Genomic DNA, 21,494 nt, shown 5'->3' with positions numbered 1-21,494 from the left:
CTAACATTATTTGTCCCGCCTGTGAGGGCTAAAATAAAGCTTTTTAAGGCTAAAAAGTAACAACAACAACAAAAAAACTAATGGGAGGATTGAAATGAGCTACATGTAATATAAAAACCCCCAAGAACAGACTTCTACGACCCAGAGTCAGAAGGCAAGTCATTCAAATATGGAACAAACAGTGGAGGGACATTAGGCAAAACCAAATTTCTGTAGCAAATATCCATATTTCAGGGTTAGTTTAAAGAGCAAAAGATCCGTTCATGGTATCTTTCCAGAGACTAAACTAGAATTGCACCAAGTGCATACATGTGTTAGTGTATCAGTAAGCGCCAGTATATATTCTTATGTTAGAACAACATTACATCACATACCTTTGTTCTTATCAGAAGCTGGAAGACAAAACCACTCTTTGTCCTGCAGTTAAGAACACCAGGTGAAAATCTATTAGTCTACGTAGTCAACAAAGCATTTTATGAAGCATTATTTAATTTTCTTCGAGTGCACTCTTCTGTTTCCATCTATTGTTACCTGTGGTATCTTTAGACTGTAAGCTTTTGAGAGTAGGGACTGACTTTTTCTTTGTGTCCTTGTAAAGATCAGGACAGCAGGGTCTGAAACAAGGACTACTAAGTGTTACAGGAATCCAAGTAATTACGTATAAAAATTCTGTATTTTTTAATGATAAACCAATTTAGCTCCGACATGTACAGCTGTTGTTAGGTATTTTTATGTTCAGTTCACTTTTTAAGCATTTTGGTTACGACAATGAAATATTTCCTTTCACGTGATCCTATTAAATGTGAAACATTGACAGTCATAAAAAAAAAAAGTGTGAAAAATATAATACTGATGTTCTTGGAAAGCAATGCTGTAACACAGTTTTTCAGTGTGTGTTTGTGTGTGTCTTAAAAGTCTCATTGCTCCCTTTCTGGCTGCAGTTTCCCTGCGTGGAAACCGTGTAGGGAGGGTAGAGATCAATAAATGGTGGGAATTCAGATGTCATCCCAGTTCTGGATGTAGACAGGTCACACGCACTCAGGGAGCTGAAGAGCACTCCGGAGGCACACAGCATAGCCACAGCTAATGCAGACAAGAAGAGGGCCTTAGGCAATAACTGACTTTGCAGCTCTGTCTAATCTCCAGTTTTATAACTGGTGCCTTGTGACATTGCTCCTTTTGCTGTATAGCTCTTCCTACCTGTAAGAAAAAGCTTTGGCAGTTCCATGAGACATTCCCCAACAATAGATATAACAATATATATGTAACGGGCATGTGCTCCTTGGTCCACTGCAGTTAGATATTATGAATTTTGATGGTATTCCCATATTTAAAACATGCCACTAACAGTAAATATTTTATGGTCAGTGATCCTTAAAAAATAGAATTGAATTTCTCATTTACCAGGTATATGGGATTAAATCTGAATCCAGTGCTCTGTAATAAAACACAGCTCATAAAGTAATACTATGCTTTGGAATATAAATATGATGCATTATACACAACATATAATTTAATCATTCTTGACTACGGCATAAATGGTTGGAGGTGAATGCTGCCTAGACTAATACTAATTACACCTTGCACCTTTATGAACGTACTGACTGAAGTACTTATCAGCCATGCACACAAGCAATTTGCTCTAAGCCACACAATGAGTCAGTGGCAAACAAAGGAGGGAAAACAAGGTCCCTTTATCTCCCAGACTACTTCTGAGCAAGCTTCTCGCCAACAAGAATGAAAAGCCATTTCATACTTCATAGCGATAAAGAAACTTTTTGTCCGTGATCCAGTGTGTTTTATCAGAGTTGTAACCTCAGCCTCACAAGATATTAAAAAGCCTTGTATGAGTAAATATAAATATATATATTTGTTAAATATGGTAAAATATACACTAAATGAATGAAAGTCTTACAACTCCTAAAACAGCTTATTTTTACTATCTGTACACATTACTGAGTAAAAGACTACTACTCTTAAAAGCACACATTTATTGTGTAAACCTCAGTATTTTGTGTGGCCTTTAGGTTCACTGCAGTCACTCTGCACTACATTTTTATGGTTCTTTAAATGACCACTGGGTGTCACAGTTAGCAGCAGTAAACCCCATGCTTGGAGGACTTTTCCAGGTTAATTTCAAATTCAGACTCAAATTATTCAGAGATAATACCAATTCCTATACCCTATCAACAGTTACCCCCATTCCAAGATGAGGAAATCATTTCCCCAGTAAAAATAAAAATCAGCCAGAGTTAATACGAACTCTGTTCTTCTAGAAACTATAGCAAAATGGAGATTTGCCTTTCAAATTTAGTCTACAGGTAAGATTCTGTCATACTGCACATTTGTGAAATGTTTTCACTGCTAGAGTGGAATGAGGCAATTCTAGACTTCATGGAATTGATGAATTATTTCCATAGGCCTTCTCTTTCAAAAATTATGTGGTAAGAAAATAAATTCTTTCCATTTTTTAAGAAACCCATTCAGTTGAAGAAAGACTAAACATTTTGTTAGTACACATTACACTACTGCCTTATGCTTCAGGTCCCAGCTCTCAGAATCACACAAATAGCAGAAGAATGTGAGTTTTCATGGTTTTTAATTTAAAAGTAAGTTTGCAGTCTTCATTACAGAAAAGAAAATGTGGCCTCAGTATAATTGGTGCCTATTTAAGCCTGCAGACAACAGCTTTAAATCATGTGAACTGCTTCATATCTTTGCTCAGTTGTCAGCTCCAAAGACAAAAGCCAGTGTTAACCCCAAAAAGGACCCCATGAGATGAGGAATGTATCTGGTCTGCTGGTTTCACCCACCCACATGTATACCTCACACCTGGAGTACTGGAGATCTGCTCCATGCATCCAAAGCGTAGGCAGCACCAAGTAAATTATTTGCAATTATACAGGCTACCATACTACATAATTTAAACCATGCAACCATAAAGCTTCAGTTTAGACTCCATACACTCTGAGCAAGTATAGTCTGGAAGGACTGGCACGGCTGTTGACACCTGGGAGAGGACACAGTGGACAGCCAAAGTGTGTCAGGACAAGCAGGCTGGTGCTCCTAAGTGCCTGGGGCCACCACGAAGTCTGCAGGATGCTCAGTGCCTGTGCTAAGGGATACTCATCTGGAGCAGGTGCTGAGATCAGTCAGGGCCTCATGTTTGGGATCATCCTGGACAACAGTGTTTTGGGGATCTTTGCCAGGACCTGTAAGATGTGAAGAAAGAAGGAGGAAGGTATTTCCTGGCATATATTGGAGTTCGACATCTGAGAGCTGAATGAAGGAGTGTGGGCCTAATTCTAACTCTATCCCCACCAGCTGGGAAACCTGTAGCTGCTGCCACATTTCAACGGTTCTCATTCCCTACTTTTTTCTTACCCATCTCTGACTGAGAGAACTAAAAATGGAAGCAGAGAACTAACTTAATCCCTGAAAATCAGGCTCGACAGAAGCACCTACGGTTCCTGGCCACAGTTCAGGTTGATGGGTGAGAGATACAGGCTGAGACATGGGCAGGTGAGACAGAAATGCTAAACAGGCACTGTCATAAGAGATGTGTAACACATGGCAGGCATCAGCCTCTCTCTTATGCGCTATGTTTAGGGCCTCAGATTGCCTTAAGCAAATTGCCCTGCCCAGCGTTTTCCAACTCCTCCATCTTAGACACTTGCTGCCTGATTGACTAAAATGACTGTCTCAGCCGGAACTGTATTTTTTTCTTATTTTTTTCCTTTAACCTATTTTCATCCAAGTCCAGATGTACACAAAAAGCCACACTCAGAAGAATGTAAGCATTATCTAATACATAAAAAATGGATGCACAGAGGAAGAGAATTAAGCTGTTCTTCATGCCCAGCATGGCACGATAAGAAGTAATGGGTGTAAACTGCAGGTGGGAGGTTTAGATTAGACATTAGAAATGGTTTTTTAACAGTAGGCATAGTTAAGGACTTGAATAGATTGCTTGTGGAGGCTGTGAAGGATTTCAAAAACAGGCTAGACGAACATTTATCAGGAATCATGTTGGTATACATGTTCACAGACTGGAGCAAGGAATGGCTTGCTCAAAGTCCCTTCCAGTCAGGTTTTCCTGTGATTTTATGATTCAAAGATGTCTAATGGCCTATCTTCTGCTAAGGATCAGTCTTAAACAAATCCCACAACCTTAAAACATTGCCAGCAATAAAATAGGAAGGATTTTTTTTAATTAACATTATTCCAATTCCCTCTCTCCTTACTCAGAAAGCCCTCCCACTCTTCAACACATTCAGCTGCAAAGCTGAATACAGCCAGTAAAATACTGAAAGCCTTATACTTGCAGTACTGATAACAATGTGTCGATAATACAGCAAGCTATCTGAAATCTATATTTCTTTTGACAAAGTTCTCACCCCTTATACCCTTCTCTTCTGGTCCCCACCCCAAAACAATACCTAATTTTCTAAATTACTGGAGCTATTATGCACACTTTCATTAACATAGCAGGTGCAGTTATTTAGACCATTAATGTCCCAGCAGCAGTGTAAGTTGGGAGTGACCCCACTGCAAATTAACAGTTCAGATACAAGAGGGAAATGGTGCTTTAAAATATGGCTGGAAACCTTCCACTGTGCTCAAACAGGACTTGGTCCAGGGTCCTTGTCTGAAAGCTGCTCCCTTAACACAAGTCACTTGAGTTGGAGGACAAAAGTGTTACAGATTAATTCTGGTTTGTGGATAAAAGAGGCCCTTTTCTTCCAGCTGAAGTTAAAAGCTGCCAGCAAGCATTAGCAACCTATTTGGAAATTTTGGACTGACTCCTCATGTGGACGATGGACTTTTCCTCCCATTGCTACTGTATTATTTCTACGGAGTCTGTTACCAAAAGCTTCCCTGATTCAAATTTTTTCTTTTACCCTTTCCCTTCACACTGCTGTGCCAGTATTTGTCTTCCCTTTTCCCTTCCCATCACTTCTCAGTAATAACTTCCTTTCCAATAGCTTGAAGGACTGATGCCAACATTATGAAAAAAACCTACAGCAGAATCCCCCCTATTCAAACTGTTCTGTTTATGGTACCTTCCCATGTTGACTCCTCTTTCTAAAGTGTAAACTTACTGGGTCATGGACAGACATTCATTTTATGCTTCTACTTAATATCTACAAAAACAGGGTTCACCTTGCTTGGCCCTATAGGGATTACTGGCACATGGATGTTAAAAATATTGTGTTTATGTACTGTAAGTAATGCAATGTAATGTAATGTTGGATTGTGGCTACTACCACATACCTTCCTAAGGAAACAGAAAAAATAACCTCCAGGAATTCTTCCTGAAATACTACATAAAATTATGAAAAACAGGAGATGCAAAAAGGACAGTATGATACATCATATTGAGAACGCTCCCATGCTGCTTACAAGCCCACATGCTGAGCCACACTGACAATTACTGAATACAGCACTGGCCACAGAGCGGGGTCCCACAGTGTTTGTTTGGTATTTGAATCACCTGTACTACATATTCTGAATGACTTTGGTTTAGCTACCTGACTTATTATTCATATAAACCTATAGTTAAATGTAGGATATGACTGCACAGCTCAGCTTAGCACTCCTACCAAAGCAACTCCAAAACAAGATGCTGTATAGGTGTGTCATCAGGGTGCTCCAACTCGGCTAATTAGCACGGCAAGCAGCTGGGAAGGAGGGCTAAGGTGGGAGACCTGTGGCTTCCACAGCCCCAGTCCAAAGTCCAGTGTCCCCATGGGAACTGGAATGAGGAGTAGGCCAAGTGTTAGACCCATCTCACTTCAAAGACTTTAAGAAACAGCCTTTTGATGCCTATGTAGAACATATGGATGTAAAGATAAGATCTGCTTCTCTTTTAACTGAGGGACCTCTGAAGTGAGATTCCAGTCCAGCTAGACACAGCGGTCCTTCTTGTTCATAGCCACCTGCAGAGCTACAAGGATGGCAACTTAATCAGAAGTTACAAAAAGCTGGGTCTTATGTTGTTGTTGATTAATTACATCATTCAATAAATGCTAATTTGTTTCAATGGACCCTACTGTGACCTCACACCAATAGGAATTACAAGAACAGTGCGCTGAAGTCAGTAGAATTACACAGGTGTAAGCCAGTCTTAAACCAATGTAAATCTAATTTAAGTAAACAAATAACAGGCCCAATATATCACCTGCCTGAACTTACTAAAATAGAAATCTATACCAAATATTATTTGGGGTAATCACTACAGGTTGTATCCAGTGAACGTCATTCTGATTTTACTTACTCTTCCTCACATAAAACTTCTGCAATGTCAAAAAGGAAGGATTAAGCCAAACAATTCCATGAAATCATTAGCTTCCTGCCACAAACACAAATCAGACACGCGTAAGAAAATAAAGCCAGTTTGGCAAGATACCATAATGCCAAGTCAGGTCAGTCAGGTTATAATAATTTCTAATTAACACTGTTCCAAGTTTCAGTGTTATTTATTTTCATGTCAGTGTCACTCAGAACAATACGTATTCTTTCATGCCTATGAAAATCTCTAAAAAAAAAAAGAAAGAAAAACTTGCAGCCTGATCTGTACGAGCAGAAATCCAGTGTAATGACAAATAAAAATGATGGTTTAACTCGACAACCCTTGATGAAAATATCATTAGAAATGAAAAGACTGAAATATGTCCAGTGACCAAGAAAAGCATAAATCAGCAGAGGCTGAATACCACTGAAGACATGATTTCTACATCTTATTTTGATTACATTTATCCAAGCACCAAAACTTCCCCTATCTCAGAGGCTTTATATTGCCTTGCCCCTGAAAATGCTCCCTTCTGAAACATGGAGCAGTGCTGTTCCCTAAGGATTACAAAGGTCCAACGTAAAACTCAGCAGGTTGATCCTGCTAGAAGGCTTCATTAAAAAATTAAATATTTTAATTATGTTTGCAAATTGCCTGATAGTGCAATAACTATGCAATATTATTCAAGAAGACTTGTTTCAAAAGCAGTCATGGAAGCAGTTCTGTTGACAATCTGAGTCTGCCTCAACTTACTGTATTCAGAATATCTGTAGCTGAAAAAATTCAGACCAAATACTGATAGGATTTGTTACATTCATTAAATTATTTACAATTTAAAATAATGTTTATAGGTATATATGCTATGTAGGTAAAATGATAAAACCCATTAAAGATTTTGAAAGGCATAGCTAAAATTGTCATTCCTGTGACAAACTAGAACATATGTAAAGCAGCTTAGTCTTATTTTTCACACAATAGTGGGCATTTATTTTGTTAACATTATTAATATTTTTAAACAATACTGATAAAAAACATTAATTAATCAATGATCAAAGTATAACAGTAATGTATTAGTACTGTGTAGAAGACAGATTAAGGATGTTTTTGTATCAAATATCTCGTAAGACTTCCGTGAAGTCCTAATGTGTTGACACCAGACATTTTAAGGTACCTACATGGTCAAGCTTTTTTAACAATGGAGTAGATGATCCTAACTTTCTTCTCTGTTAAAATAATGCTACCAAAACATTGTCGAAGAAGGCATTGCACGTATCTGTTATGGGCTAAGTGACCTTATAAAATTTTAAAATTAATATGAAAAATGAATGTGCTTAGGGAACAAAAGGGCATATTTTAAGAGTTCTGTTGAGAAAGCTTTATTTCCAAGATGGGGTACCTGATATCTGTAATTTTTCTTGTTATTACCAAGGAAAAGATAGTGTGGAAATAATGAGAAACTGCTGGCAGTTCTGTATATTCAGAAAGCTTACTGCATTTGATCAGTAGATGTTATTAAGCTTTCACCTTGTTTTTTGCTCCTGTGAAAATATTGATATATTTCTATAAGAAGTTTAATAATTTGCATATTTTTAAAGCAACACAACTAACTGAGCAGCAGTGATCACTTTTTACTATGACTCTAGCTAGGCCCAAGAGCCACAAGACACATACCCTGCAGAACCAAGAGGATGGCGAGCTCTCGGAGCAGCTTCCAGGTTAGAGGTAGTAGGTCTAGATCCTCAGAGATCCCTAAAGGTCATCCTAGGATTTTACCAGAGGATCTCCTTAGAGACCTGCTGCTTCTTCAGGTGTCTGTCAATAATGGCCTCAGCATCCCTTCCTGGCTAGTAATCTCCCACAGATGAGTATTAGAAACCGTTATGAAGACAGATGATGACAGATCACCAAGAAGTGATGTGACAGTGTGGCTCTAACTTGGCTTGTAAGCTGCATGCAATTCATGGGCTACAGCTTGGCTTCACAGTAATACTGGTGTAGATGTTCAACTGTCATGTGACTGGCAATGGCATACCGGCATCCTTCACCCATGACAACGCTGTTTGCATTTTCAAATACCATTATATACCATTAAAATGGTATAATTTAGGCCAGAATTTACCTCTTTTAACTCACCTATAAGTTAATGACATAGTCTAATGTAGTTGGGCTAGGCTTCCCCTAATGTCAATGGGGAAAGACACCAGAAAGTGATTCATCCCATCCTAAGATTAGTATCTGGAATGAATCACCTTTGTAGGTGCCTTCATCTCTCCAGAGGCCTAGACAAGTAGCTTGGGCTATGTGCTTAACTTAGAGAGTTATAAAGTCAGGCTAGATTAATATCATGAAATATATTTTTTAAAAGCAAAGTTCTATCAAGGTTTTCCTGCTAATACCGTTACAACAGTAACAGCAAAGCAGATTTATCAAGCTACCTACTTTTATATTTGTGCCGATGCTTCTGGCAAAATGGAATTCGTCCTCTTCAGCTGCGTCTTTGGCACTACATGTCTTTGGCACTGGACTTCTAACAACACGGGGATTCTTTTAGCTTCAGGGACAGGAGCCTTTATTTTTAGGAAAGAAAGCCTGAGCTCATTTCAGAATACACTGTGAGGTTTTGAGTGGCCACAGTGTGAGATATAGTTAGCTACTTCAAGGTGACAGATTTATTATCATTCATAATACCAGGTTCCAACTGTGAAAATGCAGCAAATAGTACTACCCACAGGAGTATGTCTACACGTGCACTGAAATATTTAAAAGACCAAGCCTTTGATCTTGATTTTAAAAAACTTCCCTTTCCTCCTGCCAGCTGGAACTACTTCCCACCATGCCTCCCAGCTCTGAGTGTATCCAGGAGGACACGCTCCTCTCTCAGATATAGTGTTCTGAAGAAGTGCTATTAAATAGGAGATACTTAAAAAGGTGTTAGTATTTATAGAAAACTAGGAACTAATTTGAAAATTCTACAGATGTAATTGAGTATATTGTATCATCTTGTGCTGATGGATAAAAATAGGAATGACAATATATAGGATGCCCGTCCCATTACTCAAACTGGTAATGAGTAATGCATCCAAATGAATGTCAGTAAAGCCTACCTACCGCGCCATGCTTCAGAAACCCTCTCGGCACTCTTCTTTATGAGAGAAGCCACAAGAGCGTGAAGATTTAATCTGCATGTGTTTGAAATGACTATACTATTTGTGAGGCAAAGATTCAAATAAGGTATATTAGTCACCCCAAACAGCTGTCAGTAAAAATTATCTCCGCCTATATTCCACAGATTATGCCCTCTTCAAAAAAAAGAAAAGTATTTCAGAAAATTTGGGGAACGTTAAGTTTTCTATTTAAGAAATCAGATTGGTTTAGTACCAAAGACCCAAATATATTAGTCAAAGACAAAAAATTAAATGGTAAGCTATTAGGAGCCTTTAGAAAAGAATCTAAATAAACTTTTCTGGAAATCATACTATAACGTTTAAAGGTCATCAGATCACATGGGTTTAACATCTTATTGCTTGCTGTTAGCTACAGAAGGAACTTCTGCTTTGCATGAGTGTCCCGAGAGCTTGAGTGATCAGCCTTCAATACTGTGCAATACTGTTGTGCCATGAGTCTGTTTCCCCCTCCTGCATCTCAGGCCAGTACAGTTCTGGAACAACATTCTTTTTCAAGCATGCAGAAGTATTTTTGTGCTGGGTTATTGGTGGTGTCTTGTGTTCTTTATTACAGTAGCTATTTGAAATTTTATGAGGTCTTAAGTATGAGAAGTAGTGCGAGAGATGATGTACTGGAAAACAGTTACAAATGAGATCAAATGGTGAAGATTTTTTACGATGTAAATGTATGGAGTCACATGAAGGAATCTTTTCTCTAATTTTGTGGCTCTTTATTTCTGATGTAAATACTATACACCAACAAGGATGGAGAAGCTTGTGCAGAAAGTTGGATTTTAAGTGAAGATACAGTTGCAACAATTATTAGTGATTTCCCTTAAAATAAGGGACACTTAAATAGTAAGTAGTGCGATGAGATTCTTATTACACTAACCTTTAACCCCTTGTCCAAAGCAATTAAGGAGAGTCTGGCGGTTCACTTGCTTTTTTTTCATATGGACTTGGGAAAACCATATATTCCTGATTAAGAAGGAAAAAAATTTACTAAGTAATCCCAGGGCTCCAAGGAGTTATTCACAAGCTTAATGTTAAGATATAATCTGCTGGTGATTATGTAACAATTTCCCCTCTCTGCCCATTCCAGAGTGGATATGAGACACTACAGCCTACATGCCCGATCTTGAATTTTTAGTTCCAGGTGTAAGAGCTCATTGCAATGTAACCCTCTAGAGAAAACAGAAAAAGCAGAGAGAAGGGACTAGTGTATGTGTCATTCTGGGAGAGGCAGGGCCTAATTCAATGGCAAGGCAATATAAAGTGGTGTGTTATCCCACTCAGGGTCAGGTCCTAGGAGCTATGTGGGAGTTGGCAGACACAATTAACAAGCCTGAAATAACAATTGCCTTGAGAGCCAGCAAGAAGTAAAAGGCAGGGGAGCAGCCCTCCAGTAGGAAAAGTAAAATAACTGCAACAATAGAAGGATAAATCTAATCTTGCACAAAACCACTGATAACTCATCTGAGCCCTGGACTTGAAATTGACACGCTGATGTTAAGGAACGCAGGCTACAGGAGACACTCTAAGAGACGGGCTTGGAGAGCCCCATGGGACAAAATCAGTGCTAGACTTTTCAGTAGAATGCCTGCCAGCTCCTGCTGCACACAGTGGTCAGAAGGGGATTTAGTAAGTGTTAGAGTGAACATTTATGCCTATCAAGATGTGGGGGAAAAAAAAAAAGTCCAAGCATGCTGTTATTCTGTCAGTTGCAAGTGTGGAAATATCTCTTTGAAGTACAGACATGGTGGCTTACCATATTTCTAAATCCTGGCTATACGTAACTTTCTAATGTATCTCAAAATGACGGATATACCATGGTATACAGAGCCAGATTTTGCAGGCTGATATCTAGGATAGTCCTAGATGGATAAATCATGCATGCAAAGCAAGTCTGACATGGCAGATTGACAGCATATGCAATATTGTCTTGCTGTACATGCTCAGAGAAGTTGCACAGTAAGTACAAGTCTGGCATCAGACCTCTTGCACACGCACGCATTATCTGCCCATATGGATAAATCTGACTTCTCCCAATACATGGCATCCTGCACATCCAGAAAGGCACCTAAGGCAACAGAAATACAGGGAAAGCCATGCCATGTATGCTCTTCCTGTAAGAAATTGTTTTGACCATATAATAATATGATACACCCTGTATTTAAACAGGATATTCTATACTACATGGGATCCTCAGCACTTTCTGACATTTATTTTTGTTACCATACCATACTGTGATTGCCCAGGAGAGTGCAGAGGTCAACATCAGTGTATGTACACGACTTTGGTGGACAGAAGACACAGTGTGATTACTTAATATTTAATTAGGTTACAAGAATAGCACTAATGCCCTTATCCTTGCCACACGAGCTCATCTACAAGACAACACAATGTCCCTACTGAAGCTTTGGAACATAGTATCAGTAACCCCTGAGACACGACAATTACTGAGTCACAAATATTGTTCCCCCCATACCACAGGGATTCTTCTAGGAAGTGTATTTATAATCGCAGCAAAATTAAAGTTGGGCAAGATCATTTGCAGGGCACTGGTTCAACCTCCTGCTCCAAACAGGCTATCTTCAAAGCTAAACTAGGTTGCTCAAAGCCTTGTCCAGTCTAGCTGTATTTCCATGGATAGGAAGTCCACAGCCATACTCTGGTAATGTGTTCCAGTACTTGACCACTCTCACTTTGAACTTTTGTATTCTTATACACAGTTGGAATTTCTCTGGGTGCAACTTCTCACTTTTGTCTCTTGTCCTGTTGGTACACATCTCAGAGGGAAGCCTTGTACCATCTTCTCTATAATTCCCCCTGCTGTAGCCAAATCCACTTCCTCAGCTTCTTTTCATACATTACATGCTCCAGCCCCTACCACCTTAGCAACCTCCATTCAACTCACTCTAGGCTGCTGCCGGAGAACCCAAAACTGGACGGTGGCTATTCAATGTGACTTCACCAGTGCTGCACAGCGAGCATGTACCTGCTGGCTATATTGATAATGCACCTCTGTAGGTGTTGAGCTCCCATGATGAACTTCTTTTGTCCACCAGGATGGCCAGGCCCTTCTGTGCTGGGCTACTCCCAAGCCAGTTGGCTCTCAGCCTGTAACATTGTATGAGGATAGTCTATCCCACGTGCAGGACTTTGCACTTGCCTCTGTTGACCATCACAAGGTTCTTGCTGGCCCATTCCTGCAGCTTGCCAAGGCCACTCTGAATGGCAGCTGTGGCCTTCAGTATGTCAACTGATCTCCCGAGTCTGGCATGGAGATCAGCTGAAAACTTGCTGAGGGTACATTCTGTCCTGTCCCCTGAGTCAGTGATGAACATATCAAACAGGGCTTGCTCCAGTATTGATCCCTGATCCCTCCTAACTGGGCATCAGACTTCAAACCAGTGAGGTGCTACACTTCAAGCCTGGTGGTACAGCCAGTTTTCCACACTCAGTCTGCCCACTCCATCCACATCTCCCCAAGTATAAGGTTACAGAGGGACACCCTATCAAAAACCCTAATAAAGTCAAGCTTAAATGGCATCCTCTGCTTTCCCCTTTCTCACTAAGCCAGAAGTCAGTGAGGTTGGGTCCGACATAACTGAACTTAAAGGCATAACAGTCACCTTTTTTCAGTCACCCACAGTCTTCTCCAAACCACCACAACCCTTTCAAATGTCACAGGGAGTGAGCACACAATAACACTGGCCAGCTTCCTCAATGCTCAGATGCACGCCAGCTGGTCCAGTGGACTTGTATATGCTCAGTTTGATTCAGTGGACTTCAACTTTATCTACTGTGGGTAGTTCCTCTCTCCCCTCCGGACTCTGCTACTAGTTATGGAACCTTGGGACATGTGGGTTTTTTTCCCCAGTAAATGCCAAGGTGAAGGAGGCCTTAAGTATCTCAGCCTTTTCCTTGACCTTTTTCACTAGGTCAATCACCCAATTCTGCAGCAGGCCCACATTTTCCCATGTCTTCCTTTTGCTGCTGGTGTGCCTGGAGGAGCCTTTTTGTTGTCCTTCATATTCTCTTTCAGTTGAAACTCCAGACGAGCTTTGGCATTCCAGATTCCACTCCTTTACTAAAATACTGATCATTCTCTGCATGAAGGGTTGGAACTGCAGCCTATAAACTGTAGTTTGCTTACAAATCCTCTATCTGTTGAATGCCTTCCAGAAATGCTATTTAAGGAATGTGACTGTTTTTCATCCATATCTCATCTTTCGAACGTTGCAAGCATATGCAGGTGCCTGTTCAAGCATTTATTTAGCTGGTACTGCAGAAAATGCCACTGTTCTAAATTATTTTTTCCTTTGCTCTTTGTTATTAGTTGGTTTGTTTCCAGTAACCTCAAATTCGGTGCAGAAGAAAAGGAAAAGTGTATACACATACACATGATAGGAAGGAATCAGACGATTCATTACCTTCATCATACAGACTTGACTGCTGATCCATCTCTCCAAGATTTTCTCTAATATTTTGTAATATTTCAGTTCTGCCTAGGCAACTTCACATGATTATAATTAAAAAACACAGCCCCTTAATGAAAGAGTTCCTTCCTATTATTCAGATCTGGACTTCCTGCCCCATCCTCCTCTGAAGCAAAATGGAAAAAAAAAAAAAAAAAAAAAAAAAAGAGAGAGAGAGAGATATTAAATTCAAGGGTTTTTTTTTTTCTTTTTTAACTTTCCAGATCTAGAAAAGGGAGGTGCTTCTTGCTTTTCAAGCACTCGTATTTAGTCTAGAGTATCCCAAGAGAGTTTTCTTATACATAAAGATGCCACTTGTTCAACATATTCTACACTTGGTCATTTCATTAGTTGTTTTTCATATGGAGTGATTGGTCTCTTCAGTCTTCCAAACTTTCACAATAACTAAGAAGTGTTTCTGAAACATTTTCTATTAAAGATATGGCTCTATGCAATAGGATGTTGTTTGAATTACAGTATAGTCAGAATTGTACATTTTCTGCATAGTTTTCTGTACTTCAGTAAAATGGTTGATGACAGCTATATTTAAAGTTGCCAAAATTTGTCTTTAAAATTCCTCTTCTGGGTGTTTATAAGTTTGCCAATTTTTATTGCTGAACTGTTGCATTCATTCTCTACTTTTGGGAAACTTTGAATATGTCTGAATATGATGAATGCATACTTCTGTTGTTATAATAAAGTCCTCTGTTAAAAATGAGATGTTTTGTATTTAACAGTTGATTCGCCAAATTGCTCAAAAAGCTGCATGCTTATTTGGATCATCATTAAATCTGCTCTCTCTTGTAAGGGTGTGGAATAGAATTAGGATCCAAATCAGGGATAAGCTCATGAAAGACTGCCAAAGCACAGTACCACTGCCCCTTTCCTGATTCTCTTTTACCTTGCTCCAGCACAGGGAGGAAGGTCTGCTAGCCACAGACCTGTCTCTCGGGACCTGCTCCTGGTGACTAGGAAAAGCCTAGGTGAAGGAAAAGCCTTTCCTATGACTAGGAAAACCATAGGTGACAAAGGAGGAAAGGAGCAGGAACCTCCCCAGGAACTTTCCACATGTGGGCTAGGATCTGGCTGAGGCATGCTCTTCACACCTGGGACTCCGCACCATTCTCCTACAACTTCACATCAGCTGGGATCCTGAGAAACTTTCATATGTCGTGTCCCAGTTCCTCCTGGGAACAGCAGCTGGGGCCAGTGCCATCCCAGCAACACCAAATTGCTTCTTCCAGGTCTGTGCTTCTGCTTCTGTTTCCTCCCTTCAAGGAGGAAATGAGGTAGGGGTGGGAAGGACTTTCACTGCAATTAATGCAGCAGATTGTACCTCTTAAAGGTGATCTTTTAGGTTCTGTTCAGCTCCAAACACTACTCTTACTCCAAGAATATTTAACTGAAATGAACAGGGCATACCGCAACTCTGTAAGACCCTTTTCTACCACAGAAGGGTATATAGAGCCACTTGCCCATCTGATATCGTCCAGCTACAGGAAAGGCATTTGGCATTTCTTTCATTGTACATACACTCTTCACAGAGTCACCAACACAGGAGCTGGTGCATGGGAGCAGCAGGCTACACACAGGTACTCAAAGCAGTGACTGACCAGGGAACTCCAGGCTCTCCAGGCAATGGGAGGGCAGCATGGCAGGGCAAGCAGCTGGGGGGACTGTTTTTAACCCCACCCCCAAGACACTGAGGCACAGGTCAGGAAAGAATGATGGGCAGCATTACCTTCTTGAAAACCCAGTCTTGCTCTTTAGAGCTTGCTTTTGTAAGGTGCCTCCACAGGCTCTCTGCTGCTCTCTGTACTATTCCTGTCATCTTTACCCAAATCTTTGAATTACAGATTCAGTGATGGCACCTGGGAAGGGGGAGGACTAAGGAAGAAGAACTCAAGAACAATGAAAAGACAGAGCGATGGAGATGAGAGAAGATACAGCAGCAGTGAAGTGGCTAAAACACAAGCAACAGGTTCTCTGGCAATGGCTGGTGAGCTAAGGAACACAAAATCTCACTGGAAGACCAATGTTGAATTTAACCCTACAGCCAGTCCTGGGCAGCGCTCAATGACAACACTCCAACTGCTGCCTTTGTTGTAAGAGTGGTTCAGCTGCTATCTGTCAAATACCTTCTGAGGCCTCTGAACAGGGCCAACACACGGTATCTACTTCAATCGCCAGGCCTCCATGCGGTCTCATCTCCTCTGGTTTCCTTCCTTTCATGGATTTTGTCTCTTCACAGACTTCTCTGCTGGTCTTGGGCCCGTGGTTTCCCTCAGTCATCTTCAAAGCTGCACTTGGGAGCAAGCACTATTGTTCACAGTTATCATTTTAGTGTAAGTCGGTGACATTCAGTGCTCCTGAAACCTCAGCTTCTGAAGGCGAAGATGGTGTTAATCTCAGCTTTCATTAAGAAAAAAAAAAGTTTTATTTCCTTTTATGCTTTTGAGAAAAGCTTGAGAATATAAAAAAATGAAAATTCCAGGCTCCAAACCAAATAACACACAACGTATTATTTCAAGACACTATTTTTAAAGACTGAAATTTCACTTGTCTCATGACTTTTGACCAGAGACTTGGCTGAGGATTTGAGTTTCCCCTCCATCCAACAGGAGGAGACAGGAGGGAGGCACCTCAGAGACTGGCACCCCCAAAAATCCCCAGTGGCTTCTGACAGCCTGTCCTGACAAATGCACCCCAACTCTCAACATTCCTGGAAGATCTATGCCAAACCTGCCATTTTCCCCCCACTTCTGTGCCAACACATGCAGTGACTACAAAAGGTAAGACCAGCAGCAAGTGTGAACCCTTCCAGTAACCACCTGGGGGAATGACAGAATGTGACTTCATTGATCATTTCTTCTTTTTTTTGAAGAAAGAAAAAAAAAAAAGACACAGATTGCTTCAGGAAATTACCATAACCATCCTCTGCCTGGTCACCTCCACTGCCTTATGGGAACGGTGAGACCCGTCACCATGCGTCCGGGCAGTGGGCACTCGCCACGTGTCGCACGTGCCCACTGCACGCCTTCACACACCTCCACCATTGAGCTCTTGCCCCAAGACTAAGAGACGAAGCCACGGGACCCACGGGGTCCCCCCGGGCAGGACACCTTTATGGCCCCACAGCTGTCAGTGGACCCCCGTCCCGGAGGGCGGGCAGGCAGGGCGCGGGGTGACCGGCAACAACCCAGGAGGCCCCGGCGGGTCGTCAGCGGCGACCCGGGGCCCTGCCCCGCCGCCGCCCCCCGGCACCTATAGGGCCCATACCCCACCCCCAGCCTCGGGCGGCGGAAGTGTGTGTAGGGGGCAGTATAGGAATTTCCTGTGACGTCCCGGTCCGGACTCCATTAGGCTGCAGCTGGGCTGAGAGGAGACAAACCCAGCGGGCAGCGAGCAGAGCGGGCCGGGCGCCTGGGGCTGCCGGGCGGGGGCTCAGGGCAGCGGCGGCCGCCATCGCCAGAGGGAGCCCCGAGCGGGCGGCGGCGCTGCCTCCGGGACCCCCGGGGGGCACAGGGCCCCGCTCCGCCTCCCCTCACCCCCGCCGCCCCCCTCCTCCCCTTCCTCGCCCCCCCGGCTTCCCACCACGGCCGCTCTCGGCGAGGAAACTCTGGCCTCCGCTTCCTCCTCCTCCGACTCGGACACCGGCGGAGCCTCCCCGCCCCCGCGGAAGAAAGCCCGGGCCTCCCCGGCGGCGGCGGTGGAGGGAGCAGGAGAGCCCGGGGCTTCCGCGGGCAGAGCAGGCCTCACCTCGTCCCAGTCCCCCTCGCTCCCCGCCGGGCTCGCCCCCGCCGCCGCCCCGCTCAGAGGCAGCAGCAGCAGCAGCAGCGGCGGCAGCGCCATGCAGGCCAACGGGGCAGGAGGGGGCCAGCAGCAGCAGCAGCAACCGCCGCCGCAGGGGCCGGCGGGCCCGGAGCTGGGCTGCCTGGGTGCCCAGAACGGCGAGGCCTCAGCGGGCACGGCCGCCGGCGACCAGCTGGCCCACGCCAACGGGCTGCTGCCCTCGGCCAACAGCGGCGGCGGCAGCCCCGGCGGCCTCAGCGTCAACAACGGGGTGTCCGCCGCCGGGGGGCCTGGCCCGGCCGCCGCGGAGCTGGGGGGCGGCAGCGGCGGCGGTGGTAGCGCCCTGAAGAAGAAGAAGCGGCTCTCGCAGTCCGACGAGGACGTGATCCGGCTGATCGGGCAGCACCTCCACGGCCTGGGCCTCAAGTAAGTGGCAGCGGCCGCGGCGGCGGGGGAGGCCGGGGCGGGGGGCTCCTTCCCTCCCCGCGGTCTGAAGGAGGCCCCCCACGCCCGCCCCGCCGTCCCACTGTCCCACTCTCCGCCCGCGGAGGGGGGGCGGCAGGGCCCGGCGCGGGGTCGTGGGAGGCCGGTGGTCCCCGGCGGAGGGTGGGCAGCCTGAAGCGGGGAGCCGGGGCGGGGGGAGAGGAAGGGACCTCCGCAGACGGCGGGGTGGGGGGTGGTGTCAGTGGCAAAAACTGTCCTGTCGCAGCCTTAGTAGTCCCCAAGGAGGAGAGAGACCAGCGCCTGGGTGTGAGGCAGAGCAGTGGGGCAGGCCCGCTCACGAAAAAAAATGGAGCCGGAGCTGTGTTTTCCAAGGCTGTGCCGGTCAGCTCGGTGTCTGCGAAGGGACAGGCCGGGAGCTTCCTCTGCCAGGGATGGCAATATGGAAGTCGAGTTGCACACCGATAAGGGTAGATCAATACAAATGTGTTAGTGGAGGAGAAGTTATCTGGTAAACATAATGGAGCCCGCAGCTGGGCGTGGAGGGGGGGGCGGCTTTTTGCAGATGAGCTCCAAGATTTGGCTTGTCAGCCCTCGGAGGAAGTGAGCACGGACTAAACTGCCACTTAAATAGGCTGTTCGGTTTCACTCTGAAAACCTTCATCCCTGTAAATGGTGAAGGCCTTTGTAGATCTGCGCTGGACACATGTTTTTGATAATGATCTTATCTCTAGACTAGAAACGAGTATGTTGGCTCTTTCTTAAAATCAGAATAGGGGAAAATAATTTCCCAGTGAAGCAGGGGAAGTCTAAGAATTCAATCACAACGCTCACTGCATGAGTAAAGCTAAAGCCAACACGTCATAATTTTGGAAGGAGGCTAGAGAAGTCCTGTAAAGTCTTCATGTAGCTACCGCAAAAGAAGTCTTCAAAACACTGTGGAATGGGTCAATTACAAAGAACTTAACACATAAAATAAATTGCCTCTGACACAAGAGGCAAGTTTGCAGCAGCAGACAACTCGTGACTGTTCATAGACGACACCACAGTAAATAAGCTATTTTTAGTGCAAAAGGGGGAGGGCTACAGGTTCATGTGTGTGTTTATTTTATTTTAAGGAGCCAGTCTTTTAATACTTGATGAAGAAGAAAAAGTTAGGCCTGTTGCAGGTGTAATAGCTCTCTGTGATCCTTTATGGTGGGGAGGAGGGAGGGAGGGAGCAGGGGACAGTAGCCAGTAGCTAACAGCTTTCTAGCCTGTATCTTCCTTCATGAAGTTTATCTTCTGTGCAGGGATGGCTCTTTGTGGTGGCTGGTAAGTCACATACTTTATGGTACTTCAGCGGAGTTTTCCAGCTCATTGACAACTTGCTTTAGATATAGGTAGCTAGTTTACATGTCTCAGGCAACTGAGAGTCTTTTTGGACAAGCATCTGAATCTGGTCATAGTATTCTTACTTTATTAAGTTACTTTTAAATATGGTTAACTGTTATCATAGCAGGCGGTATATTTGTGAGGGTAAAACTGGTCGGGTTTTTTTACACTGTATCTCTCCTGCAGCCAGACTGTTGATCTCCTCATGCAAGAGTCAGGATGTCGTTTAGAACATCCTTCTGCTACCAAATTCCGCAATCATGTCATGGAAGGAGAATGGGATAAGGTAACGTAGGGCTTATAGGACTGTATTAACCACTGTTTAAATTCATAGTATCTGTGAGAGAATTCAAAATCCACCCTCCTTACATACTTTTTTTTTCTTATGCCAATTTCTGCAGGCTGAGAACGACCTGAATGAACTTAAGGCCTTAGTGCATTCTCCGCATGCAATTGTGGTAAGAGGCACGCTTGAACTCTTTCAGACCTGTATAGTTGGACTAATTGTAGTGGTGTAATCTTCCACTATGGAGTTGGTTGTCCACAGTTCTTGTTTTCTTTTTTGTTTACTTTCAGTGGCTTGCATGCTATCTCAAATGTCATACTAATCTGAACTTTTATATTTTTTTAGAATGTGAGATAGGAAGCCCAAAAGTATTGAGGCTAATATTTGGTGTACTGAATGTTTAAACTTTGTCAAACATACTTAACTGATGAAATGTAAGTCCTGTAACAGTCCCAAAATAGGCTAGCTTCTGTAGAAACTACCTATGTTGAATACTAATTTCAAACTCAAAATGCTTCTCGCAGTCTCTATGTTTATGGGAGTTAGGTTTTCTTGAGGGAAAAGAAGTTTAGAAATAAAATGCAATAATACTAATGTGGAGTTGGCATTGTAATAGCACATTGCAAGAATAGAGAGGCTGCTATAGACCATGAACAATACTGTTGCTTTTCCAGATGGCTTCTAAAGAGCAAATGCATTTGTATTGCTGTTTGGGATTTTATTTAGAGCTTTTTCTCTTTGGTTGGCTTTTTTTTAAAGATGAACCTAGAAATAAAAGGTTGGTAGATCTTGTGACTTGACAATTACAATATGTGTTGCTATGACTTCAGTTACTTTGAGGAAGGTGTTTGTTGATTTGATTTTTTTCTATCTTGAGATGGAAATCATTACTTAATTCTTCAAACACCCTGTTCTCTTGTGTTTAAACATTTCTTTTAACGATGGTCACTTAGGAAGAAAACAGTAGCAAGGCTTTTTGAAGTGTCTGACAATGAAGAATCAGCTGATGGCTGCTTAGCTCCACTTCTAGCTGATTCATTTGTTGTCAAGACGATTTCCTGTCTGTTGGGGGAGGGAGAGAAAAAGAGAACAGGAAGTGAAGTAGGAAAAACAGATGTTTAACAGAACATCAGAGGGTACTTGAGAGAAGTTTACATTCTGTTCTATTAATTTGGTCAAAGCTCAGCACCTCTTAATTAGACTAGTAGTTCACTTTCTCTTTTCTCAAAGATGATAAATGTAAGATTTACTGTCCAAATAGTTTAGAGTATTACATGTGGCTTTCAGTAGTTTGTGGAGACTGAAAATATGAAACCACTGTGTGTGAATATGAATGGTCATCTGACACAGATTTTCTCATGTTTCTGACTTCTGAAGTTATCAAGTTTCTCTGGAGTATTGAAGTGTTCTACATGTCTGGGAGTCAAGAGGTTTAACCAAGTATCAGCATTGTACTTTTTGGAGAACTTAACTTGAGGGAAAGGGGGACATTTTCCTCCTGTAGTTTTGGAGGGCTCTGAAAGCATGCTCTTTAATGTTGATGTATGACTGCTTGAACAAAACTTGGTGCAATAAGAATACTTAGTTTAGACTGAACTTTACCTGAACCAAATATTGACTCTTTTCTTTTTAAAGCTGTTCTCCTTTATATAAACTTAATATAA

At 42.8% G+C, this 21,494-nt stretch overlaps 1 protein-coding gene across 2 annotated transcripts in view; it reads left to right on the top strand.

Moving 5' to 3' along the window:
- Nucleotides 1–17,324: 17,324 nt before the first annotated feature.
- Nucleotides 17,325–21,494, top strand: part of WDR26 (WD repeat domain 26) — a 32,821-nt gene continuing 28,651 nt past the window's right edge. For both annotated transcript variants that reach the window (XM_064446344.1, XM_064446343.1), the window contains exons 1-3: nt 17,325–18,155; nt 19,731–19,830; nt 19,946–20,002. In XM_064446344.1, the coding sequence (XP_064302414.1) occupies nt 17,788–18,155; nt 19,731–19,830; nt 19,946–20,002 (525 nt within the window). In that variant the 5' untranslated portion in view covers nt 17,325–17,787. The remainder of the gene's footprint in view (nt 18,156–19,730; nt 19,831–19,945; nt 20,003–21,494) is intronic.

Source organism: Phalacrocorax carbo, chromosome 3 (genome assembly GCF_963921805.1).
Source record: "Phalacrocorax carbo chromosome 3, bPhaCar2.1, whole genome shotgun sequence".
NCBI classification, from domain to species: Eukaryota; Metazoa; Chordata; class Aves; order Suliformes; family Phalacrocoracidae; genus Phalacrocorax; species Phalacrocorax carbo.
The sequence above is the reverse complement of the archived record's forward strand: the minus strand, read 5'-3'. Positions and strand labels throughout refer to the sequence as shown.